Here is a 27,251-nt window from a genome sequence, read left to right on the forward strand (position 1 = left end):
CATTCACCGTGTCCGGTCAGCAAAACTCTGAACACATCTTCCCTTCTTAAGGATGTCTTCAGTGCCGTTCTTTGTTCTTTTCTCAGAGAAAAGCTTAACTCCAAGTCTTCCAGAGTCGCTGTCAAAGCTGATTCAAAGACCGCCGTTCGCCAGTTCTGTGTTTACTAGAAGCACGCAAGCACAACTCGGACGTCATTATCTTAAGCCCCGCCCACCGACTCTATACACGATGTGATTGGCCTGACCAGAGTTTGGCGTTTACAGCTCAGAAGTGTATTGATAGTTGCTAGACGACACTAGCGGCAGATTAGATTTGCTGCCGCTAGGGTGCGTCTAGGCTACATTTGGCTATTTCTAGGCTACCTAAATTATACATGGCATTGAATCAACAGGGTACTGAAAGCATTATTTAGAGATGTTTACCTATATTGATAGGATAGCATCTTGCAGTTGATGGAGATTTGTGGGATGCACATCCAGGGTACGAAGCCCCTGTTCCACCACATCCCAAAGATGCTCTATTGGGTTGAGATCTGGTGACTGTGGGGGCCATTTTAGTACAGTGAACTCATTGTCATGTTCAAGAAACACATTTGAAATGATTCAAGCTTTGTGACATGGTGCATTATCCTGCTGGAAGTAGCCATCAGATGATGGGTACATGGTGGACATAAAGGGATGGACATGGGCAGAAACAATACTCAGGTAGGCTGTGGCATTTAAACAATGCACAATTGGTACTAAGGGGCCTAAAGTGTGTGAAGAAAACATCCCCCACACCATTAAACCACTACCAGGGGATGGATCGGCAACATCATGTGCAGGCATGGACTTCAATTTCATTGCTATGCTGATGACATCCAAATTTACCTCACTACCAGCTCTGATAGGCCACCCTTGCCTGACTCACTGCATGTATCAGGGATATCAAGCATTGGATGTTCCTAAATCTCCTTAAACTAAATGATAGTAAAACTAAATTCCTTATGATTGGCTCTGCAGCCACATTTAAAAGAATGGACCTGATATTGGAAATTGATGGGGTTAATCTTAAGCCTTCTTCATCTGCCCATATTCTTGGCATCTTGTTTGACTCATCTCTCACTTTTGTCTCTCATATTTCTTCTGTTGTTAAAAACTCTTTTTCGTAATATTCTCCATAATATTGCACGTCTTTGATCTTCTCTCACTCAGGCTGATGCTGAAATTTTAATTCATACATTAATCACATCCCGTTTGGATTTTTGCAATGCTCTGTTTCTAGGTCTTCCTAAAAAATGTATTGCTAGGTTACAGTATGTTCAGAGTATGTTGCAGCCAGAGTTCTCACCTCCACCAGGTGCTCTGCTCACATAACTTCTTTACTGCGTGATCTTCACTGGCTACATGTGGCATCACATATTCATTTTAAGGTACTTTTTCTAATATTTAAGCCATTAAACGATCTCGCACCTCCATATCTGTCTGACTTACTATACCACTACTCTCCAGCCCGGTCCCTCAGATCATCTGAGCTTGGTCTTTTGTCCACTCCTCGTTTTAGGTTGTCCATTGTAGGTGGTAGGGCATTTAGTATCAATGCACCAAAATTATGGAATTTGCTTCACATTGCGTAATTTACCATCACTTTCTACCCTCAAGACCCAGCTGAAGACTTATCTATTCAATTTGTATTTTGTATAATGTGGCTAAAGAAGACCTCTTCTTGTTTTGTGTATGTGAATATGCTAATGTAATTTTGTGCAAATGAGTTGTCTAATACTTTGTAAAGCGACCTTGAGCTTTGGAAAGGCACTATATTTATACAACTTCTTCTTCTTCTTCTACCACCAGCCTGCACAGTGGTAACAAGGCATGATGGATCCATGTTCTCATTCTGTTTACGCCAAATTCTGACTCTACCATCTAAATGTCTCAACAGAAATCGAGATTCATTAGACCAGGCAACATTTTTCCAGTCTTCAACTCTCCAATTTTGGTGAGCTCGTGCAAATTGTAGCCTCTTTTTCCTAATTGTATTGGAAATGAGTGGTACTCGGTGGGGTCTTCTGCTGTTGTAGCCCATCCGCCTCAAGGTTGTGCGTGTTGTGGCTTTCACAAATGCTTTGCTGCATACTTTAGTTGTAACGAGTGGTTATTTCAGTCAAAGTTGCTCTTCTATCAGCTTGAATCAGTCGGGCCATTATCCTCTGACCTCTAGCATCAACAAGGCATTTTCACCCACAGGACTGCCACATACTGGATGTTTTTCCCTTTTCACAGCATTCTTTGTAAACCCTAGAAATGGTTGTGCATGAAAATCCCAGTAACTGAGCAGATTGTGAAATACTCAGACCGGCCCGTCTGACACCAACAACCATGCAACGCTCAAAATGGCTTAATCCCCTTTTTTTCCCATTCTGACATTCACTTTGGAGTTCAGGAGATTTTCTTGACCAGGACCACACCCCTAAATGCACTGAAGCAACTGCCATGTGATTGGTTGATTAGATAATTGCATTAATAAGATGAGAATAAGAAATTGAACAGGTGTTCCTAATAATCCTTTAGGTGAGTATGTATATATATATATATATATATATATATATATATATATATATATATATATATATATATATATATATATATATATATATATATATATATATATATATATATAAACATTTTGTTGCCGTCTGAACAAAGCCTCATTGGTTGCGGAGATCTGCTGTGCATTATAGATTGCTATGCATTTTCCTCTGGAGTAAAAAGATTTGGGTTAGTTTTAGAAACAAGTAGGTTGCATTCAAAGGGAAGTTAGAAGGGTTTTCACATTCACAAAGCATCCATTTGTTTATTCAGATACAGCCTGTTTCCCATAGTCATAAAATAAATGTGTGTCTTTATAACGTAGAAAAACAGGCAGCTGTATCTGCTTTGTGAACTCCTCTTATGGAGGGTCTACGGTGTTAATATCAATCAGCAAGGTGCAAAAATAGAACAGTCTGAGATGACTGTGTGCAGCTCAATCTGATAACAGCAAATTAAGCGCAAAGTGTAGAGGGGTAGGTCCATAACACAATAGAAATCATAGAAAACGTAGGCCTTGTCAAATGGAAAGTTTGCACTGCCATTTGGGAATCAAATACATAATTTGACAGAAAAAGTTTAAGGAGTGAAATTGGCAGCTAGAAAGTGCCATATTTAGTACAGACCATTTCTAACCTCCGACCCATAGCAACAGTAAACGTTTACAAATGTTTACGGCTTTAGAAAAGCTAACTACACCTTTAGAAACGTTGCCTACACCTTGAAATGCACCACCCACCGCCTTATAAATGATGTCTACAACTTGCCTACACCTTCAAGCGTGCCACCTATACCCTTACAAATGCTGCCTACATCTTTACAAATGCTGCCTACACCCTTACAAATGCTGCCTACATCTTTACAAATGCTGCCTACACCCTTACAAATGCTGCCTACATCTTTACAAATGCTGCCTACACCCTTACAAATGCTGCCTACATCTTTACAAATGCTGCCTACATCTTTACAAATGGTGCCTGCATCCTTACAAATGGTGCTTGCATATTTACAAATGCTGCCTACATCTTTACAAATGGTGCTTACATATTTACAAATGCTGCCTACATCCTTACAAATGGTGCCTACATCTTTACAAATGGTGCTTACATATTTACAAATGCTGCCTACATCCTTACAAATGGTGCCTACATCTTTACAAATGGTGCTTACATCCTTACAAATGGTGCTTACATATTTACAAATGCTGCCTACATCTTTACAAATGGTGCCTGCATCCTTACAAATGGTGCTTGCAAATTTACAAATGCTGCCTACATATTTACAAATGCTGACTACATCTTTACAAATGCTGCCTACATCCTTACAAATGGTGCCTACATCTTTACAAATGCTGCCTACATCTTTACAAATGCTGCCTACATCCTTACAAATACTGCCTACAGCCTTACAAATACTGCCTACATCTTTACAAATGCTGCCTACATCTTTACAGATGCTGCCCACATCTTTACAAATATTGCCTACATCCTTACAAATACTGCCTACATCTTTACAAATGTTGCCTACATCCTTACAAATGCTGCCCACATCTTTACAAATGTTGCCTACATCCTTACAAATACTGCCTACATCTTTACCAATGGTTCGTACATCTTTACAAATGCTGCCTACATCTTTACAAATGCTGCCCACATCTTTACAAATGTTGCCTACAACCTTACAAATACTGCCTACATCTTTACCAATGGTTCGTACATCTTTACAAATGCTGCCTACATCTTTACAAATGCTGCCCACATCTTTACAGATGCTGCCCACATCTTTACAAATGTTGCCTACATCCTTACAAATACTGCCTACATCTTTACCAATGGTTCGTACATCTTTACAAATGCTGCCTACATCTTTACAAATGCTGCCTACATCTTTACAGATGCTGCCCACATCTTTACAAATGCTGCCTACATCTTTACAAATACTGCCTACTAGGGCTGGGACAACGCGTCGACGTCATCGATGACGTCGACGCAAAAAATACGTCGACGCAAAATATGCGCGTCGATTCGTCAGACTCAAAATAAAGATGGCGGCGCCGGAGAGTAGTAGCAACCATAGATGTACATAATAAAGTATTTTATGTAATTAAGTATATTATTTATTATGTACATCTATGGTAGCAACACGAGTGGCTCTCAGACTTTCAGAAGTGCAAGGCTTGCGGGTTGGCCACAGTCTATGGGGTTGGCGCGCGGTGCACGGAGCATCACAGGCATGCGCGCACGCGTTTTGTTGTCACGGCTACATAAACAAATTTCTGCACACAGGAAGACAGATGTTTTGGTAATATTTGATGTATTTTAATCACAAAAACAAACGTTTGCATCAAGTGAAAGCATCGGACACATTGGCTACGTTACCTGCATAATAAGCTGTTTTAAATTTAAAATGTTCAATGTCTAATCGCGCTGATGTGACCGAGGGTATCCATCCTCTAAGTGAGCAGTTTCATCCCAGGACTATTCCGGTTTTAAATGGAATATTGGCGCCCATAATGCACTCCACATGTAACTGTTTTCACTGTCATGCCGCGGATGCGCGTGGCGTTTTCTCTGCCTTTGCACACTAGAAGCGTGTCTGACGCGGCGCTGCTGCTGCTATTGATGCGGAGGGAAGCCCTATTCCTAATGTTAAACATAAATAGCCTACTGATACAGCAAAGAAAACGTCGGGAGTAGCCACATATCTATGGTATTGAAGGCAAAATAGGCTACAGAATATTTCGTTCTGTATTGACAGTTGCAATATTTCAAAATCGATAATTGACGTTTTTTATTATTACAATTAGGCCTATATCTGCATTTATGTAAACCTACAGACTTTCAAACATGACAATGTAATTTAATAATATGTACTCGTGTCAAAATGATATATAAACATCTTTTCCTATTCTATTTTGCCTGGAGACGCTCCCAACACACGTGAAAAATAGGCGCTCTTCTATTTCCAGCATGCACGCGTTTTCCGCGCGTCACAGGCAGTGTGCAAACTCCAACCTGTTAACATGGGAGCCGAAACAAAAACGGACACGCCACGCAGCCGAGACGCTCACGCTTGCAGTGTGTCCCCGGATTTGATTAACCAACTTGTTGATATTTAATCGATGGGCATAGCCTGTAGGCTGAGTTGCATACATAGAAAAATTGTATAATATGTTTCTTTGTTGTAGGTTAATACTTATTTATGTGTGTGTGTGTGTGTGTGTGTGTGTGTGTGTGTGTGTGTGTGTGTGTGTGTGTGTGTGTGTGTGTGTGTGTGTGTGTGAGTGTGTGTGTGTGTGTGTAGCCTACTTTATGTTTTCAAGGTTTTATTGAATGCTTTGCCTTTGTATAGTCTTACTTTGGAATTTTAAGAGCAATAAACATATATTGCAATGTTAAGGAATTCATTTTTCATTCAGAAAATTAAATCAACATGTATAAATTGCTATTAGGCAATTAATGGGGAGATAATCGGTAAGCGAATCGAATCGTAACCGAATCGGACAGGGAAAATTAAGCGTTAGATTAATCGATGCATCGAAAAAATAATCGCTAGATTAATCGATGCATCGAAAAAATAATCGCTAGATTAATCGTTTAAAAAATAATCGTTTATCCCAGCCCTACTGCCTACATCTTTACCAATGGTTCGTACATCTTTACAAATGCTGCCTACATCTTTACAAATACTGCCTACATCTTTACCAATGGTTCGTACATCTTTACAAATACTGCCTACATCTTTACCAATGGTTCGTACATCTTTACAAATACTGCCTACATCTTTACCAATGGTTCGTACATCTTTACAAATACTGCCTACATCTTTACCAATGGTTCGTACATCTTTACAAATACTGCCTACATCTTTACCAATGGTTCGTACATCTTTACAAATGCTGCCTACATCATGACAACAAGTCTCGGTGCGTCCTTTGAAGGCCGCGTCGGCCGCGCACTTCGAAGGACACAGCCTTCAGAGGACACAGCCCTTGAATTGGGACACAGCTTACATCTTTACAAATGGTTCCTACATCTTTACAAATGCTGGCTACATTCTTACAAATGCTGCCTACATCTTTACAAATGGTTCCTAAATCTTTACAAATGCCGCCTACATCTTTACAAATGGTGCCTACATCCTTACAAATGCTGCCTACATCCTTACAAATGCTGCCTACATCCTTACAAATGCTGCCTACATCCTTACAAATGCTGCCTACATCCTTACAAATGCTGCCTACATCTTTACAAATGCTGCCTACATCCTTACAAATGCTGCCTATATCTTTACAAATACTGCCTACATCTTTACAAATGCTGCCTACAGCCTTACAAATACTGCTTACATCTTTACAAATGCAGCCTACATCCTTACAAATACTGCCTACATCTTTACAAATGCTGCCTACAGCCTTACAAATACTGCTTACATCTTTACAAATGCAGCCTACATCCTTACAAATGCTGCCTACATCCTTACAAATGCTGCCTACATCCTTACAAATGCTGCCTACATCCTTACAAATGCTGCCTACATCCTTACAAATGCTGCCTACATCTTTACAAATGCTGCCTACATCCTTACAAATTCCGCCTACATATTTACAAATGCTGCCTACATCTTTACAAATGCTGCCTATATCTTTACAAATACTGCCTACATCTTTACAAATGCTGCCTACAGCCTTACAAATACTGCTTACATCTTTACAAATGCAGCCTACATCCTTACAAATGTTGCCTACATCTTTACCAATGGTTCGTACATCTTTACAAATGCTGCCTACATCTTTACAAATGCTGCCTACATCTTTACAAATGGTTCGTACATCTTTACAAATGCTGCCTACATCTTTACAAATGGTTCGTACATCTTTACAAATGGTGCCTACATCTTTACAAATGCTGCCTACATCTTTACAAATGCTGCCTTTACAAATGCTGCCTACAGCCTTACAAATGATGCCTACATCCTTACAAATACTGCCTACATCTTTACAAATGCTGCCTACAGCCTTACAAATACTGCCTACATATTTACAAATGGTGCCTTCATTTTTAGAAATATTGCCTACACATTAAAGTGTGCAACCTACACCCTTACAAATGCTGGCTACAATTTAAAAGCACTATCTACACCAGAAAAATTGCCTACAACTTTTTTTAAAAGCTGTATGCACCTTTAGAATATTGCCCATACCTTGAGACATGCCACCTACACCATAACAAATCCTGTCTATATTTTTACAAACACTGCCTACATCTTTAAAAGTGCAGCTAACACTTTTACAAACATTCTCTGCAGCTTTACAAATGCCTACACATTTAGAAATGCTCCCTACACATTTAGAAATGTTCCCTACACATTTAGAAATGCTCCCTACACATTTAGAAATGTTCCTTACACATTTAGAAATGCTCCCTACACCTTTAAAAATGTTACCTACATATTTAGAAATGCTCCCTACACCTTTAAAAATGTTACCTACATATTTAGAAAGGCTCTCTAAACATTTAGAAATGTTCCCTACACCTTTAAAAATGTTACCTACATATTTAGAAATGCTCCCTACACCTTTAAAAATGTTACCTACATATTTAGAAAGGCTCTCTAAACATTTAGAAATGTTCCCTACACATTTAAAAATGCTCCCTACACCTTTAAAAATGTTACCTACATATTTAGAAAGGCTCTCTACACGTTTAGAAATGTTCCCTACACATTTAGAAATGTTGCCAACTCATTTAGAAATGCTCCCTACACATTTAGATATGCTCCCTACACATTTAGAAATGCTCCCTACACATTTAGAAATGTTGCCTACACATTTTACAAATGCTGTTGCCCCCACATTTTACAAATGCTATGCTGTCTATAACTATAACTATAACTGTCTATAACTTTAGAAAATCTGCTAATATTAGGATACACTGCCTACACCTTAAGACCCACTGCCTACATCTTTAGAAAAGCTTCTTATACCTTTACAAACATTGCCTACAGCTTTAAAAAAGAAAGTAAGCTATTTTCTGTGTATGTGTGAGATGCACACTCTTATGTTTCACAAATGCTACACACACCTTAAAGTTGTGTTGCCTACACCTTTAGAAAAGCTGCCTACACCATAAGATGTGCTGATTGCATATTAAGAAGACCATTTAAATGTGAAGTGAATGGACATTTGAATGTGCTTCTGGAATTTTCTCAAACAGTAAAGGCATTTTAAGGCCTGCATAATTTTACACATAAAGCTTTTGTATAAGTACCTTTCAACCAACTGGGCAAATGGCATTGCCACGATGAAACATAAAAACGAATGGGCTGCATGTCTTACTAACAACAACATAACAAAATCATATATTTGTATATATGATTTTCTTTTCCCCCCAAAGGGGATACCAGATGGCCATTTCCATTTGGAGGGTTTAAAGAAACTGGAGGATGTAAAGAGTATCAGGGTGGGGTTTTGATTTAAAATCAGAGTGGGAAAGGCAGATTGACTGTCTCACCTACTCACCGCAGGTTTGTAAGCGTTCATTCAATTAATTCCTGTGTTTCAGAGAACTGCAAAGATGTCAGGCATGAATGAGACACAGAACAGACAGATTGAGACTTACAACATGTCAATATTACAAGTATTTGTGGACCCAAGACAACTAAAGGACAGAGAGTGAAAATATGGAGTGGAGGAAAAGACAGACCACACAAATGTTTACTCAATGCTCACTATATGCTGTCAAAAAAGGACAATTATAATCAGTTTTGTTTTTAAATTACAGATCTAGTTTGTTAAATGCAAAATAGGACTGACCAATTACTGCTTGCATTAAATGAAAAGGCAGAACATAGTTGTCACTGGAGTGACATTTTGTGAATATACAGGGGCTCCAAAAATCAGCCTTTATTTAGCCTTTTTTATTTAAAAATAAAAATATATTAAAACAAAGTTTCACAGTTCCTGTCTACCTTTAAAACTGTGTTCTGAAAATCAGCTGTGACCTAAAACCCTTTTCTGTGAAACTGTAAAATCCTGACTTTTGAGGTCAGCTGTATAATGGAAATTAGATGCATTTCATAGGATCTTGAATAAGGTGGATGGAAACACGAATCCACACATCACAAATATACAATATTTTTCTCAAAGCTGATCAATGCTGACATATGGCATTTATATTCTCGATGAACTACTTTCCTGGCTGATCGATGAGGACACAGTGTACTAAGTCTGGTGGCCTCTGGTCTAACTAGGTCAAAACAAAACAAAACGTGTTCTTTTTAAAGAATGTAGTCATCTGCATTTTTTAATATAGAAGGATATATTGAATATTTATGATGATAGATATGTCATTTCCACAATCCCTACATGTGAAGCTGGTTTGATTGTCAAGAGAGCCAGAGGCACATGAGACCTAACATATAGTTCTCCTATATATTTTAATATAAAAAACTCTTTAAATGTTTCGGCCCATCCACACAAAAACGCCTCACCTGAAGACTGGAGATCGCAGAGGGTGGGGTCATCAGATTTTGCTCCAATAGGGGGTTAAGAGGGGCGGTGCCTGGCAGATGAGTGGCACGCCAGTAGACCTCCATATATTCAGCGAGGTGCTCACAGGCGTCCTCCAACTGGTTCTCGTCCAAAATGACATCAAACATCTCCTGATGGGGAGACAGGGTGGAGGAGAAGATGACATGCAGGGGATGGAATTAGAAGATATTATATAAAATATCTTATGATGGTGGTCAGGTGATGGGAGATGACGTTGAGCGACAGGTAGGATAATGGCTCTATGGAACAACATGCAACATGACTTTTGTCAGAATGTGGTTTGGAAAAGCAAGCGTTTGCATCTGTAGAACTGTAGCAAGGCCAGCCTAAATAAGTTTAGTTTAGAACTAAGCAATGTATGGGTTTTCCTTAAACAGTTGAAGAGCAGTCAATTAAGTGAGAATGAAGAACAAACAATTAAAATTACACCAGTTCACTAACAATGTGAGACACAAATTGACCTTAATTTCCAATAAAAAGACAATGTAGTCAGACAGATGTGCCCTAAATGAAAACCTGCAGTTCTCATACTTGCAATGCTAAGTCAGCCGTTGACAGTTTGAGTGAAAACAAATCTAACTTCACTTTGTTTAGGGCTGTGAGAGTTTGACTGGTAATCAGGTATACAGGTCCTTCTCAAAAAATTAGCATAATGTGATAAAGTTCATTATTTTCCATAATGTAATGATAAAAATTAAACTTTCATATATTTTAGATTCATTGCACACCAACAGAAATATTTCAGGTCTTTTATTGTTTTAATACTGATGATTTTGGCATACAGCTCATGAAAACCCCAAATTCCTGTCTCAAAAAATTAGCATATCATGAAAAGGTTCTCTAAACGAGCTATTAACCTAATCATCTGAATCAACTAATTAACTCTAAACACCTGCAAAAGATTCCTGAGGCTTTTAAAAACTCCCGGCCTGGTTCATTACTCAAAACCGCAATCATGGGTAAGACTGCCGACCTGACTGCTGTCCAGAAGGCCATCATTGACACCCTCAAGCGAGAGGGTAAGACACAGAAAGAAATTTCTGAATGAATAGGCTGTTCCCAGAGTGCTGTATCAAGGCACCTCCGTGGGAAGTCTGTGGGAAGGAAAAAGTGTGGCAAAAAAATTCCACCGATTCCAGACCTTGGGGGACCTGCGGAAGCAGTGGACTGAGTCTGGAGTAGAAACATCCAGAGCCACCGTGCACAGGCGTGTGCAGGAAATGGACTAAAGGTGCTGCATTCCCCATTTCAAGCCACTTTTGAACCAGAAACAGTGGTAGAAGCGCCTGACCTGGGCTACAGACAGAGAAGAAGCACTGGACTGTTGCTCAAATTTTGCATGTCTTTCGGAAATCAAGGTGCCTGGGGAGAAGGAAATGCCAAAATGCCTGAAGTCCAGTGTCAAGTACCCACAATCAGTGATGGTCTGGGGTGCCATGTCAGCTGCTGGTGTTGGTCCACTGTGTTTTATCAAGGGCAGGGTCAATGCAGCTAGCTATCAGGAGATTTTGGAGCACTTCATGCTTCCATCTGCTGGAAAGCTTTATGGAGATGAAGATTTGGTTTTTCAGCACGACCTGGCGCCTGCTCACAGTGCCAAAACCACTGGTAAATGGTTTACTGACCATGGTATTACTGTGCTCAATTGGCCTGCCAACTCTCCTGACCTGAACCCCGTAGAGAATCTGTGGGATATTGTGAAGAGAAAGTTGAGAGACGCAAGACCCAACACTCTGGATGAGCTTAAGGCCGCTATCAAAGCATCCTGGGCCTACATAACACCTCAGCAGTGCCACAGGCTGATCGCCTCCATGCCACCCCGCATTGAAGCAGTCATTTCTGCAAAAGGATTCCCGACCAAGTATTGAGTGCATAACTGAACATAATTATTTGAAGGTTGACTTTTTTTGTATTAAAAACACTTTTCTTTTATTGGTCGCATGAAATATGCTACTTTTTTGAGACAGGAATTTTGGGTTCCCTTTCAGTCGGTCACATTCGACGTACGTCAGAACTGAACCGACGAATGGGATCTTACTTTAGAGACCAATCCTACTTCGAGCATCTAACAACGAGCCAATGAAATTTGGCATGCGATCACGCATTCCACGCTCCGCCTCGCAGCGCGGGTATAAAACAGGAAGTGGAATGATAGATCAGCGCTTTCTACTTCGGAGCCGAACAGTTTCATTGCTGTTTCTACAAAGAGCTTTCTGACTACGAGTCAAAACATTTCCTGTGAAAGAGAGTCTGCCAGTGCGGGTGATACGGCGCGTCAGCGAGAGACCGTCCTTCAGTGATAAGAGCTTGTTGGTTCGCTGAGCGTTTCCTGATAAGAGTTGGTTCGCTGGGCGTATAAATTACATTACATACACAAACATCACTGAGAGCTCACACAGGCTTGCAGATCGAACTGTGTGGAGCCGCAGTCATCTCCCTGAGTGCTTCAGCACACTAAAAGAGCGACTTCCATTTCACAAAAGAGCAACACGGTTTGACCCTGCGTCTTTTTCAAGATGTCATTCAAGCCGTGTGTTTCTGGGTGCGGTCGATTTCTGTCTCCGCTTGACGGACACGTTCGTTGTCTCTCATGTCTGGGCGCACAGCACGCTGAGGCTGCGTTCGTGGATGAGACATGTTCCCATTGCGGGAATATGTCCATTGCAGTGTTGCGGTCCCGTCTCCAGTACCTCAGAAGAGGTGGAACGCCATCGTCCATCCCCCGATCTAGTGGTCCTCCAGCTGCAAAGCAGAGGGCTACTACTTTGGCTGATGACCTTGGTGGGGACCTGAGGGTGTCGGTCAGGGTAAACCCGACGGGTCTCACGGCTCCTCGGGCCCCTCCCCCCTCCACTGTACCGGTGGAGCTTCCAGAAGGGCGCGCTGACCTCCCACGTGGAGCGCCAGTCGTCTCTTTTGGGGCTCCGGCGGAGGACCAGATGTCGGTTGCTGCATCGGGGGATGAGCTAATGGGTTCCGAGGATGAAGACTCGGCTGCGTTGCCCCCTTCGGGTGTGACAGCGTTGCCCGAGTCTGACCCGGAACTTACAGCTATGCTTGCCCGGGCCGCCGCAAGTGTCGGGCTTGAGTGGAACCCTCCACCACGTCCCGAACCTTCGCGGCTGGATGATTGGTTTCTCGGGACGGGTCGCGCTGGTTCTCAGCGTCCCGCCCCGGTGCCATTCTTCCCGGAAGTGGATCAGGAGCTCACGAAGTCGTGGGTGGCGCCGTATAGCGCTCGCCAGCGATCGACTGACTCCTCCATCCTCACCACACTCGATGGTGGTGCAGCTAAGGGCTACGAGGGGATCCCTCCAGTCGAGCGGTCGGTTGCGATGCACCTGTGTCCTAAGACCGCTGCGGACTGGAGGCACGCCCCGCGTCTCCCCTCCCGGGCGTGTAAGTTCTCGTCCGGCTTGACGGGCAAGGCTTACTCAGCCTGCGGAGAAGCTGCATCAGCTTTGCACGCCATGGCGCTCCTGCAGGTCCACCAGGCCAAAGCGCTCATGGAACTGCACGAGGGTGGTTCCGACCAGGCAGTTATGCAGGAACTGCGTGCCGCGACGGACCTCGCCCTCCGGGCGACGAAAGTCACGGCACGCTCCCTGGGTCGGGCGATGTCCACTTTGGTGGTCCAGGAACGCCACCTGTGGCTGAACCTGACAGACATGCGTGACTCGGACAAGGTTCGGTTTCTGAACGCCCCTGTCTGTCAGGCCGGCCTCTTCGGCGACGCCATCGAGGACTTTGCCCAGCAGTTCTCGGTGGCCAAGAAGCAGACGGAGGCCATCAAGAATATCCTGCCCCGGCGGCCCGCTGCTGCCTCCACCCAGCCGCCCGGGGCAGCCCCCCAGTCTGCTTGTCGCCGAGGGCGTCCCCCGGCGTCCGCCTCCGCCCCTGCCAAGCCCAAGCAGCAGCCTCCACCCGCGAAGCAGGGAGCCGGACGCAAGGGGGCCGCCCAACCCGTCCAAGGGCCTGCGAAACCTGCCGGCAAGCGCAAGGGGAAGCGGCCCTGAGACGGGCAGCCCAGGGAGAAAAGGAGCTGCTCTGAGGGAGATGATGTCCGCATCCCCCCCCCCCCCCCGGAGGAGGACCGGGGGGGCACCACTGGTCATTACATCTCTGCCGCTGGCTCTCCGGAGTCCAGCGGTACCCACATTTTCACCAAAAGAGCAATTTCCTCTCTCTCTGGGCCCCAAGAGGGTCAGGTTGGCAGTGTGCGACGCCCACGGGCCTTGTCACTCCTTTCCTACCCTCCCGTCGCCAGGGGGCAGCTGTGTGGGCCTCGAGGACGCCCCCGGGCCTTCTCACCCACACACTGCCTCTCTCGTGAGCACTCAGTCAACACTCCGGGCCGCCCACGGGCCTTCCGGGTCGATCGCTTGGTTTGCAGCGATCGACCTGAAGGACGCGTACTTCCATGTGTCTATTCTCCCTCGACACAGACCGTTCCTACGCTTTGCGTTCGAGGGGAAAGCATATCAGTACAAGGTCCTGCCCTTCGGGCTGTCCCTGTCGCCCCGCGTCTTTACGAAGGTCGCGGAGGCAGCCATTGTTCCGCTCAGAGAACGCGGCGTTCGGATTCTCAACTACCTCGACGATTGGCTGATCCTAGCCCAGTCGAAGGACCAGTTGTGCGAACACAGGGACCTGGTGCTCAGTCACCTCAGCCAGTTGGGCCTTCGGGTCAACCGAGAGAAGAGCAAACTCTGTCCTACACAGAGGATCTCTTATCTCGGTATGGAGCTGGACTCGGTCAACCGGACGGCGCGCCTCACCGAGGAGCGAGTCCAGTCGGTGTTGAACTGCTTGAATATGTTCAAGAGCAGGACAGCGGTCCCACTGAAATTCTTTCAGAGGCTCCTGGGGCATATGGCATCTGCAGCCGCGGTCACGCCGCTCGAATTGCTTCATATGAGACCGCTTCAACGCTGGCTCAATGGCCGAGTCCCGAGGTGGGCGTGGCAGAGCGGTCAGTACCGGGTCCCAGTGACTCCTTACTGCCGCCAAACCTTCAGCCCGTGGACCAGCACTTCGTTTCTCCGGGCCGGGGTGCCCCTAGAACAAGTGTCCAGGCATGCTGTGCTATTCACGGATGCCTCCACCACGGGCTGGGGGGCCACGTACAACGGGCATGCAGTTGCTGGTCTGTGGACGGGGCCGCAATTGCATTGGCATATCAATTGCCTCGAGTTACTGGCAGTACATCTGGCACTCCGCCGCCTCAAGGGGCCGCTGCGTGGCAAGCATGTACTGGTCCGTACGGACAGCACCACGGCCGTTGCGTACATCAACCGTCAGGGTGGTCTACGCTCCCATCGTCTGCTCCAACTCGCCCGCCACCTCCTCCTGTGGAGTCAGAAGCAGCTGAGGTCGCTTCGGGCCATTCATGTCCCTGGTGTGCTGAACCAGACAGCCGACGAGCTCTCTCGTCAGCCGACACCTCCGGGAGAGTGGCGACTCCACCCCCAGGCGGTCCAGCTGATATGGGACCAGTTCGGAGCCGCACAGGTCGACCTGTTTGCCTCTCCGGACTCGACCCATTGCCAGTGGTACTATTCCCTGACCGGGGGTACCCTCGGCACAGATGCACTGGCGCACAGCTGGCCCCGGGACCTACGCAAGTATGCGTTTCCCCCAGTGAGCCTTCTTGCACAGACTCTGTGCAAGGTCAGGGAGGACGAGGAGCAGGTCTTGTTAGTTGCGCCGTATTGGCCCAACCGGACCTGGTTCCCAGAACTCACACTCCTCGCGACAGCCCCTCCTTGGCCGATTCCCCTGAGGAAGCACCTTCTTTCTCAGGGACGGGGCACACTATGGCACCCGCGTCCAGACCTCTGGAATCTTCATGTCTGGTCCCTGGACGGGACGCGGAGGTTCTAGATGGACTACCACAAGCTGTCGTAGACACCATCGCTTCAGCTAGAGCCCCCTCTACGAGGCGCCTCTATGCTCTGAAGTGGAACCTGTTCGTTGAGTGGTGCGCTTCCCGCCGGGAAGACCCCCGAAGGTGTTCGATCAGTGTCGTGCTTTCCTTCCTGCAAGATGGGTTGGAGAGAAGGCTGTCTCCCTCCACCCTCAAGGTATATGCTGCAGCAATAGCAGCGTACCATTATGTAGTAGAAGGTAAGTCCGTGGGGAAGCACGACCTAATCGTCAGGTTCCTCAGAGGTGCGGGGAGACTAAATCCTCCTCGTCCATCCTCGATACCCTCTTGGGACTTAGCTCTAGTGCTCCGAGCACTTCAGAGCCCTCCCTTCGAGCCTTTGGCGTCTTGTGAGCTGAAAATCTTGTCAATGAAGACAGTGCTCCTGACGGCATTGGCCTCGATCAAGAGGGTAGGGGACCTGCATGCACTTTCGGTCAACGAATCGTGCCTAGAGTTCGGGCCAGGTAACTCTCACGTTGTCCTGAGACCCCGGCCTGGATATGTGCCCAAGGTTCCTACCACTCCCTTCCGGGATCAGGTGGTGAACCTGCAAGCGCTGCCTTCGGAGGAGGCAGACCCAGCCCTGGCTTTGCTGTGTCCGGTCCGCGCTCTTCGCGCTTACGTTGACCGGACCCAAAGCCTTCGGACCTCAGAGCAACTCTTCGTCTGTTACGGAGGCCAGCAGAAGGGAAAGGCTGTCTCCAAGCAGAGGTTAGCCCACTGGATAGTGGATGCTATAGTCTTGGCCTACCAGTCCCAAGACGTGCCTTGCCCGTTCGGTGTAAGAGCTCACTCCACTGCGGGCTGGGCGACACCTAACACGTTTGCTAGATTCTATAGCTTACGTGTAGAGCCGGTATCTTCCCGCATCCTCGCCCCCAGTGGCCAGGAGCGCTAAGTGCCCGTTCTAAGTGTCGGCTTGCGAAACGCCACTCCCGCCCTCTGGGCCGGATACGTGCGTCTATTTGTCTCCAGTTGTGTTCCCCGGGAAACCGGCTAACCCTGTCGAGCTCCTCCGTCACCCCTCCGGTGTCAGACGTTGCGGACCGTCTGACGCCAGGCCTGCACCCGCATGCTTGTGAAACGTGGCTGTAGGCTGGGTTCCATATGTAGCGGTTCCCTCACGGCAACCCCATATGTGTATTCTTCCACGGTATCAGCTACCCTTCGGGCTAGCCCCGTGTCTTTCCCTCGACAGAGCCCGCTCTGTCGTCTCTGGGCGTGTTCTTTCCCCCCTTCAATCAGGCTGGAACCACCCCAGAGACTGCCATATGTTGCACTACCCTGCCAGGTTAGTCCTTATGTGTATTCTGCCACCTCTCCTTCCCTGAAGGACGTGGCCCCGCAGCGTGCCCTCTCTCTCAAGAACGAGGTAGGCACGCTTTCCCAGCGTTATGCCAATAGTCATTCTGAGTGGGTCTTGCAGAAACAGCAGTGACTGTACTCCCTGCTTGGAGCCCTGACTTCCGTACCATACTAGACGGTGCAGTGCGCTCAAGCAGGACGCTGGAAGGGCCAGCATCCTGGCGTTTTCCATAGGGATCCCATTCGTCGGTTCAGTTCTGACGTACGTCGAACGTGACCGACTGAAAGGGAACGTCTCGGTTACGTATGTAACCCTCGTTCCCTGAAGGAGGGAACGGAGACGTACGTCCCGTCGCCAGATGCTGTGCTTCCGCTGGGAGTCCGGTCACCTTTCGGCTCCTCAGCAGGAAAAGCGCTGATCTATCATTCCACTTCCTGTTTTATACCCGCGCTGCGGGGCGGAGCGTGGAATGCGTGATCGCATGCCAAATTTCATTGGCTCGTTGTTAGATGCTCGAAGTAGGATTGGTCTCTAAAGTAAGATCCCATTCGTCGGTTCAGTTCTGACGTACGTCTCCGTTCCCTCCTTCAGGGAACGAGGGTTACATACGTAACCGAGACGTTTTCATGAGCTGTATGCCAAAATCATCAGTATTAAAACAATAAAAGACCTGAAATATTTCAGTTGGTGTGCAATGAATCTAAAATATATGAAAGTTTAATTTTTATCATTACATTATGGAAAATAATGAACTTTATCATAATATGCAAATATTTTGAGAAGGACCTGTATTTAAACAGAGGAAAACAATTAAATTATGGCATAGTTTTTAAATAGTTCTGTCCTCATTTACTAACTCTTGTTTATTTCCAAAAAGTACTAGTTTATATTTTCAATGTAATTGCAATGAATTGGTTCTTTCAAGCTTCAAAAAGGAAGCAAAAGCACCATACAAATCCTGCATATGCTATACTTCAAGTTTTCTGAAACCAAACAATAGCTATGTGTGAGAAACCTACAACAAATGTTGTTATTCTATGAAAATTGTGACATCTGCCCTAACTATCATTGGTGAGATTTCATGAGACAAATCGTTCAGATTTGGTTTTGTGAACCAGATAAACCAATTCATGACAAAGATCACTGAATAAGATTTGTGAATCATACTTTTATGGGGCTTTAGTGTCTTTCTTACATCTCCAGTCCCTTTTCAGTGCAACTGCATGTAAAGGAGCAACCAGTGCAGTTGCTCAAAATATATTCTATGTTCCACACAAGAAAGAAAGTCATATGTATTAGGAACAAAATGAAGGAATTTTTCAATACTTTTTTGGATTTATATTCTAGACAAGTGCATTGCTCTACATCAGGGGTGTCCAATCCTGCTAATGCAGAGTTTAGCTCCATCAAACCAGCCAGGAAGTTTCAAGTGACCCTGAAGACCTTGATTAGCTGGTTCAGGTGTGTTTAATTAGAGCTGGAGCAGATAGTGGCCCTCAAGGAGCAGGATTGGAGATTCCTGCTGTACATGCATTACTCATTTATGAGTTTACATGATATACCTAGATCTTTAAGAGCTTTTCAAGTACCTTTTATAAAGGAAATATAGTAAAATAAAAAACTATTACATTATATTTGTGAGGTGGATCTTGTCAACATTTACTAACACTAACGTTCATGGACGTCGGAAGCAAAAAAAAAAAAAAATTGTGGGTGGGTCCTCCCTCTGAAATTTTTTAGTAGATGTCATTTACATTAAGTGCAAAAAGTCCACATTGTTTATCAAACATCTGGTTGGGCCAGACAAAATTACAGAAGACACTGAATTATTTACAGTGCCAATAGTGTAGGGGTAAGGCACATAGCAAAATGTTTTGACCCAAATCAACCCGAGGTTCGAATCTGCCTTTTGCCGAACTCACTCTTCTCCCTTTTCCCATCACTTATAATATCGGAAAGGCATTTATTTTCAATAAAAATTATGAAAATAATCAAAAAGTGGAAATAAAGCATCTAACGTGTGTTTTATAATAAATGTTTGTAGGTTAGGGGAGGGTGAACAGACATGCGCTAAATTGGAGACAGTAAAAGTGAGTGGGTCCAATCTCAGTGGTCTTAAAAAAGTGGGTGGAACATACTATGTTTCCGACGCCCATGTTGATGTTTTATCTACAGTATTTTAAGCAGCTCTGTAATTGTTTGTAGGTGTGTGTGTGTTTGTTTAAACTTCAAGAACTTACAGGGGGACACTGAGCAAGTTTATCTGCTGCCATCATCTGAACATTGAGGTGTTTGCTCTGTGATTTACCCCTTGACTTTATCAACCTCTGTAGGACCTGCCGAAAGAAAGGACGAATGAGAATCAAACTGTGAAACTGTGTTAGCTTTTAAAATGTTTATTATATATATATACAGTGCCTTGCGAAAGTATTCGGCCCCCTTGAACTTTGCGACCTTTTGCCACATTTCAGGCTTCAAACATAATGATATGAAACTGTAATTTTTGTGAAGAATCAACAACAAGTGGATATTTCAAACTTTTTTAACAAGTCAAAAACTGAATAATTGGGCGTGCAAAATTATTCAGCCCCTTTAATACTTTGTAGCGCCACCTTTTGCTGCGATTACAGCTGTAAGTCTCTTGGGGTATGTCTCTATCAGTTTTGCACATCGAGAGACTGACATTTTTGCCCATGTCTCCTTGCAGAACAGCTCGAGCTCAGTGAGGTTGCAAAGTTCAAGGGGGCCGAATACTTTCGCAAGGCACTGTATATATATATATATATATATATATATATATATATATATATATATATATATATATATATATATATATATCAGTATATATTAGGGCTGTCCTCGACTAAGGATTTAGACATTCGAATCAGAATTATCGAATCTCTCTATGGTCGACTGATAGTCGAATCATCTGTGTGTGTGAATGGGTTGGGAGGGTCACGACACTTGTCAGCAGGAGGGTAAAACTATTTTTATTTTCCTTTACACACTACACACAGCAACAACTTTTAATAAAGCGACCAAAACTGCCTTTCTTATTTAGGTTTAAATAGCCTAAAAGGTAATGTGGTGGATAAACATTCGTAAACCGTTTTCTCATAACATGTTAAAGCCGCAATTGAAATACAGAACATCGCACAAATATATAAAAGAACATTTTGATAAATAAACCTAAAAAAATACCTGCCTAGAGAGGAAAAGAACACTTTGAGTGCGTTTACATGCACGTTCAGTGAAGGACGCGAAGCTCAGCCCCGTGCCTCAGGATCTCACACCGCCACCTGACGCGCACATTATATACACGCGAGCTCAACTTTGAATTGACTGACAGATGAGCTGCACGAAAGCGCTCTGTGGTGCGGCAAGATTTTACACAACTTCCTGAGTGTCGCGGACAGGCGCTGAATGCTGCCGCCGGTGTGTGTACACTCATTGAACATGTTCTAATTTTAAACCCTTAAAGGGGTCGCACACCGATGCTCAGCTCAGCTCAGCGCCGCGACACTTCTTTAAAATATTGAGCTCCCCCATATTGCCAAAATGGTATGATCCTCGTTTCATAACGCGCGAAGATTCGACCGTGAGATCGGTGGTCGAATCAGGCTCCGCATATCGATGCATTGAATCTTTGAATCTTTCGGGCTCACCCCTAGTATATATATGTGCGTATTTATTCCTTGAAATAGTGCACACACGTGATAATGAGACTCACCTTTGGAGAGGTGACCTTGACATACACTATAATGGGAGCTAGCGAGGTTTTAGCTAGCTGTGCTGGATGGTTAATGGTGTCCGCATCCAGAATAACCAGTTGAAGGGTTTTGGCCAACTCAAATATTCTCTCGATCTCACTCTGTACCTCCGCTGGGTGCACAAACAGACAAATAGCACCCACAAAACATGAGGCCCGAGAAAAAAGAAGGAGAAAATGCTCAAAAGCTCTAATGTACAAAGTTTTTAACAACATAGATTATGTCAGCTGGTTTTAATTGTTGAATTTTTTAAATACCTATTCTTTCAATTTTGACTTTGTTAACCAGCTAGATAATGTAAACTTGGTAACATATTACATTTTATTGATTTATCGTTTGCAACAACAGATTTCAGTGCATCACATAAAAGAAGGTGTTAAAGGGTAAGTTCACCCAAAAATTAAATTCATGTCATTAATGACTCACCCTAATGTCGTTCCACACCCGTAAGACCTCCATTCATCTTCAGAACACAGTTTAAGATATTTTATATTTAGTTAGAGAGTGTATCCAAACTATACTGTCCTAGTCTGACAAGCCAGACCCACATCAAGATGTTTGGTCTGGAAACTCACCATTGACAGGGCTCAATCTGAGGGGCGGGATAAACGGTTGTCTTTCAAACTCCCTCTGCACGCGATAGGATAGCGCTACCACCAACCAGAGCAACGAAGGTGCAGCAGAGCTCGTGGACAGATTAAACTTTTACCGTATCTGGTCGGCAAAACTCTAAATACATCTTCCCTTCTTAAGAATGACTTCAGTGCCGTTCTTTGTTCTTTTCTCAGAGAAAAGCTTAACTCAAAGTCTTCCAGAGTCGCGGTCAGAGCTGATTCAAAGACCGCCATTCGCCAGTTTCTGTGTTTACTAGAAGCACGCAAACGCAACTCGGCCGTCATTATGTAAAGCCCCGCCCACCGACTCTATACACAATGTGATTGGCCCAGCAAGAGTTTGGCGTTTACAGCTCAGAAGGGTATTGAGAGTTGCTAGACGACACTCGTGGCAGATTAGATTTGCTGCCGCTAGGGTGCGTCTAGATTTCTAGCCTAATCCTGTCCATGTCCAGAAAGGGAATAAAAACATCATCAAAGTAGTCCATATGCGGCATCAGTTAGTTAGTTAGAATCTCTTGAAGCATCATAAATACATTTTGGTCCAAAAATAGCAAAAACTACGACTTTATTAAACATTGTCTTCTCTTCCACGTTTGCTTTCAATCCTCAAATAAAGATCCAAACGGTTGTGAATCAGCGAATGATTCATGATTCGGACCGCGTGTCAAACTGCCAAACTGCTGAAATCACGTGACATTGGCGATCTGAATCATGAATCAATCGCTGATTCATGACCGTTTGAATCTTTATTTGAGGATTTAAAAAAAACGCGGAAGAGAAGACAATGGTAGTTTTTGTTATTTTTGGACCAAAATGTATTTCCGATGCTTCAAGAGATTCTAACTAACTAACTGATGTCACATATGGACGACTTTGATGATGTTTTTATTCCCTTTCTGTACATGGACAGTATAGTGTGCATACACTTTCATACTCTCTCTGACTAAATATAAAATATCTTAAACTATGTCTGAAGATGAACGGAGGTCTTACGGGTGAGGAACAACATTAGGGTGAGTCATTAATGACATCATTTATATTTTTGGGTGAACTAACCCTTTAACGTATGCGAGATCAAAAAATGGGCAATTGATGTTATCTTATTGTTTAGCTCTGAAGGTTGTACAGTATAGCAAGTCTTTAGTGAGTTGATGTTCTCACCCAAACTGGTCCGTGTGTTAGACCGCTCCATGATAGGTCTCTTGTTGAGAACCGATCTCTTGGCCAAAGAAAGGTCAGCGGTAACCCGGGTTATAGAAATCCTGTCAGCATAACAGTCCATTACTCACTTAATGATGTGAACAAAAGATTGCAGGTCACTGAAAATCCTGTCTCCACCATAGTAATCCATTATGATGTGCCATTTCTATTTTACATAACTTAAATTTGGGTCTGTTCCTTGTACAAAGCGTATGGCTTTAGAAGTCATGAAATATAATCACATGAGTTGTATGGACTACGTTTATGAATCTTTTATGTGGAGCTTGATAGACGCTGTCATCATTAATTTTCATTGTAAGTACAAAAGTGTGAGTAAACGGCGATTATTCATACACATACACTGAATTAAGTATTGTAATGTTTTTGAAAGACTTTCATGCTCACCAAGGTTGTATTTATTTTATCAAAAATACAGTAAAAACAGTATTTTTGTTAAATATTCCTTAAGAAACATTTCTTATTACTATCAACGTTGAAATCAAAATACATTTATAATGTTACGAAACATTTCTATTTAAAATAAATACGTTTTCCCACATTGATAATAATAAGAACCATTATTACTAATTGAGTATCAATAATAATAAAGAATTGAGCAGTAAATCACCATATCAGAATGATTTCTGAAGGATCATGTGATACTGAAGACTGGAGTAATGATGCTGAAAATTCAACTTTGATCACAGCAATGAATTACATTTTAAAACATGTTAAAGTAAAAAAAAAAAACATTCTTTTAAATTGTAATAATATTTCACAATGCTTTTGTTTTAACTGTATTTTTGATCAAATAAATACAGCCTTGATGAACAGAAGAGACTTCATTAAAAGAAACATAAAAAACTAACATAAAAAAAAAAAAATCGTAATTATTCCAAAGGTTTTACCGGTGGAGTATTTCTTATACATATAAAATCGAGAAATGTGCCAAGATGTCTTTTAGAGCTCACCGTCCATCAAAGCGATGTTTGAGAAAGTCAAACAGAGCTTTCTGCATCATATCTGTCACCTGTCGACAGACACGACACATGAGACAACCAATTTCAAAAACAAATTCAGAGGGTTGTATGATATCTAGCGCTCACCTCATAGCCCTTCAGTGACGGCCCAACCAGAACCACAGGCCTCATGGACGGCACCACATCATATGGAGGAATGTGTTCAGTCTGATTGAGAATGAGAAGAACCGCACTGTCACACCGAACCACAGCATCAAATACAACCAAACAAACCTAACATTTTAATTATTCAATTCTCATGAATATATATCTTCTGAAATGCATAAGGCGTTGTCAGATTCTGTCTTTCCTACTGTTTACATTATATAGTGCTGTTATAGGCAGACAGTACCATTCAAGATGTGGGTGTCAGTAAAATTATTATTATTATTTTTTAAAGACATTAATCATTTTATTCAGCAAGGAAAATTTGTATTGATTAAATAAAAAATAAAAAATGAAGCACCATAACTTTTCAACATTGATAATCAGAAATGTTTCTTAAAGGACAACTCCGGTGAGAAATAACCCTATAGGGGTAATTAACAGATGGTTACCGAGTAGATCGTTGTCTGGGATGCGTTTTCATAAAAATTTAATGTAAAAAGTTTTATCTCTAAAAACAGATCAGCTTATAACGCTTGTCTACCGTTACTAACACGGTAGCATAATGAGGGTCCCTACATGCAAACCAAAGCATTGAGAACTTTGTAAGTGTACAAACAGTTTGATAAGAAGATACTTTATAAAGACAGCGCATTACGCGTTCACGATCAGGCACCATCTTGTGAAACAGTCTCGACTAGTCGAGCGACGAACGCTGTGCTAAGTGAGCTGGTTGATAGGAATTAAGTTTGTGAACTCTAATTACATGGACATTTTTATTTGTATTTATTTATTTTCCCTGTTGCTATCAGTGTTTTCTTCCGGAAACAACAGCCTATATGAGATTCCAAGTCACAGTTCATCACTTAGCACAGCGATTGTGGTTTGACTAGTCGAGACTGTTTTTCAAGATGGCGCCTGTCCGTAAACGCGTAATGTACTGTCTTTATAAGGCATCTTCTTATCAAACTGTTTGTACACTTACAAAGTTCCCAATGCTTTGGTTTGCATGTAGGGACCCTCATTATGCTACTGTGTTAGTGTGAGGCTATTTTGAGCCTTGTTAGTGGTATTAACTAGCGATTTAATTTTACTTACCCATTGCCCCATAGACAAGCATTATAAGCTAATCTGTTTTTAGAGATAAAACTCTTTACATTCAATTTTTATGAAAACGCATCCCAGAGAACGATCTACTCGGTAACCATCTGTTAATTACCCCTATAGGGTTATTTCTCACCAAAGTTGTCCTTTAAGCGATTTAGCATATCAGAATGATTTCTGAAGGATCATGTGACAATGAAGACTGGAGTAATGATACTGAAAACTCAGCTTTGATCACAGGAATAAATTACATTTTAAAATATATTACAATAGAAAACAGTTATTTAAAATTGTAATAATATTTCACAATACTGCTGTATATTGGATCAAATAAATGCATGAGCATAAAACAGAGCATTAAAAAGTCTTCCCAGCTCTAACATTTGAACAGTAGTGTAAGTGTATTGTTGGCCATTTTGTGTGTCTTTAGTAGCGATACCAAAAGAGGGGTTTCTATAAGTATCCCATCAAATCATTTGCTCAAATATGTTTCAACCTTTCTGAGTCTGACCAATAGCAAAGAGAGGTACTAGAAGATATCTAACACTTAGCCATATCAACACACCTACCTGCTTTAGCTTCTGTTTGGCTTTTGGAAATGAGAGAACACATCAGAATCAGCATTCAGAATTAATAATTTCTAATTGTATTCTGAACTTTTACAAGTTTAATCCTACTGTATTTGACAGTGGAAGCTTAACCTCTGGCAGAATGTGTCATGCATTATATTAAGAAGAGGAGGAAAGAATAAGAGCAAAAGCAAGGGAAGAATAAACTCACTGATCTTCAGCCCTACTGATATTTTGCTCATTTGAGGCAGCATTCGCAGCCACACACATCCCCTGCAAAGCAGCATGGCACCCAGGCCCTGTCATACTCACTCTCACCTGCAGATGGCGGCGTGGATCTCCAACCTCCTGATACCATGTCACCCAGGCTTGAGGAGGAGTTACCACTTTTCCTGCAGAGAAAAAAAAAAAAAACTTCATCAGCAGCATATGACACCGCATGCCTTCTTCACACACAGAACTGGTAAGCTATCTGGACATCAGCAGAATTTTTGGCATATGTAGTTTGCCAAACTGCATTCCCAGAAACAATACAGTAGGGAAACAATACATGACCTACTGCATGTGCTGAGATTCTGAACTGTGCAATAAGGAAACTTAGCTTTTCCATTAGGACAAGGAGGTGAGTAAATCTAAACGATATCAATAGTACATGTGCAACAACAGAAAATTACCTTTTTCAAATGATTAACAATGTAAGTTTAGTTTGTTGAGTATAATATTTGCCTTTTATTGCTCATTTATAGTATTTAACAGGAGAATATGGATCTTTTTTTCTCAAAAAGAGGCCCAAAACTGAGCAAAAATATGCAGTTTGGTGCAGATGCGGATATTTATTTGATAAAAATGAAGGTTCAAATTCTGATAGTTTGTAAAATAAACCAATGAGACCTTTATAACAGTGTTAAGGCTACTTACATAAAATTCATATAAATCATTAATCACATTATGGGCCCTATTTTAACGATCTGAGCGCATGATGCATTAACTGAAAAATGCAAAAATGAAAATGAAAAATCTGTTATTAATTCCTCACCCTCATGTCGTTCGACACCCGTAAGACCTCCGTTCATCTTCGGAACATAAATGAAGATATTAGTGTTGAAATCCAATGGCTCAGAAAGGCCTTCATTGACACCAATGTCATTTCCTCTCTCAAGACCCATAAAGACACTAAAGACGTCGTTACAAAGCCCATCTCACTACAGTGGCTCTACAACCATTTTATGAAGCGACGAGAATAGTTTTTGTGCGCAAAAAAACTAAATAACGACTTGTATAGTGATGGGCCGATTACAAAACAAAGATTCAAACGGTTATGAATCAGCGAATCGATTCAGGATTAATGAATCGATTCGCTGATTCATAACCTTACGAAACTTTGTTTTGAAATCGGCCCATCACTATACAAGTCGTTATTTAGTTTTTTTAGCCATCAGATTTCAACAAAAATATCTTCATTTGTGTTCTGAAGATGAACGGAGGTCTAAGGGTGTCGAACGTCATTAGGGT

At 42.9% G+C, this 27,251-nt stretch overlaps 1 protein-coding gene across 5 annotated transcripts in view; it reads right to left on the reverse strand.

The window, feature by feature from the left end:
* The window catches only part of cacnb3a (calcium channel, voltage-dependent, beta 3a), a 74,938-nt gene that overhangs the window by 9,031 nt on the left and 38,656 nt on the right, over window positions 1-27,251 (reverse strand). For 2 of the 5 annotated variants that reach the window (XR_010905373.1, XM_067446744.1), the window contains exons 6-13: window positions 26,052-26,131; window positions 25,740-25,759; window positions 24,049-24,129; window positions 23,914-23,972; window positions 22,904-23,004; window positions 21,086-21,237; window positions 19,596-19,691; window positions 10,060-10,230 (exon numbers count right to left, since the gene is read on the reverse strand). Coding sequence is in view for 4 of the 5 variants with exons in the window: in XM_067446744.1 (XP_067302845.1) it covers window positions 10,060-10,230; window positions 19,596-19,691; window positions 21,086-21,237; window positions 22,904-23,004; window positions 23,914-23,972; window positions 24,049-24,129; window positions 25,740-25,759; window positions 26,052-26,131 (760 nt within the window). In the remaining variant the exon portion in view is untranslated. Of the gene's footprint in view, window positions 1-9,088; window positions 9,136-10,059; window positions 10,231-19,595; window positions 19,692-21,085; window positions 21,238-22,903; window positions 23,005-23,913; window positions 23,973-24,048; window positions 24,130-25,739; window positions 25,760-26,051; window positions 26,132-27,251 lie in introns of all 5 variants that reach the window. The other 3 variants (XM_067446747.1, XM_067446746.1, XM_067446745.1) reach the window with 3 other exon arrangements.

This window comes from Pseudorasbora parva, chromosome 6, assembly GCF_024679245.1.
Source record: "Pseudorasbora parva isolate DD20220531a chromosome 6, ASM2467924v1, whole genome shotgun sequence".
Taxonomy (NCBI): Eukaryota; Metazoa; Chordata; class Actinopteri; order Cypriniformes; family Gobionidae; genus Pseudorasbora; species Pseudorasbora parva.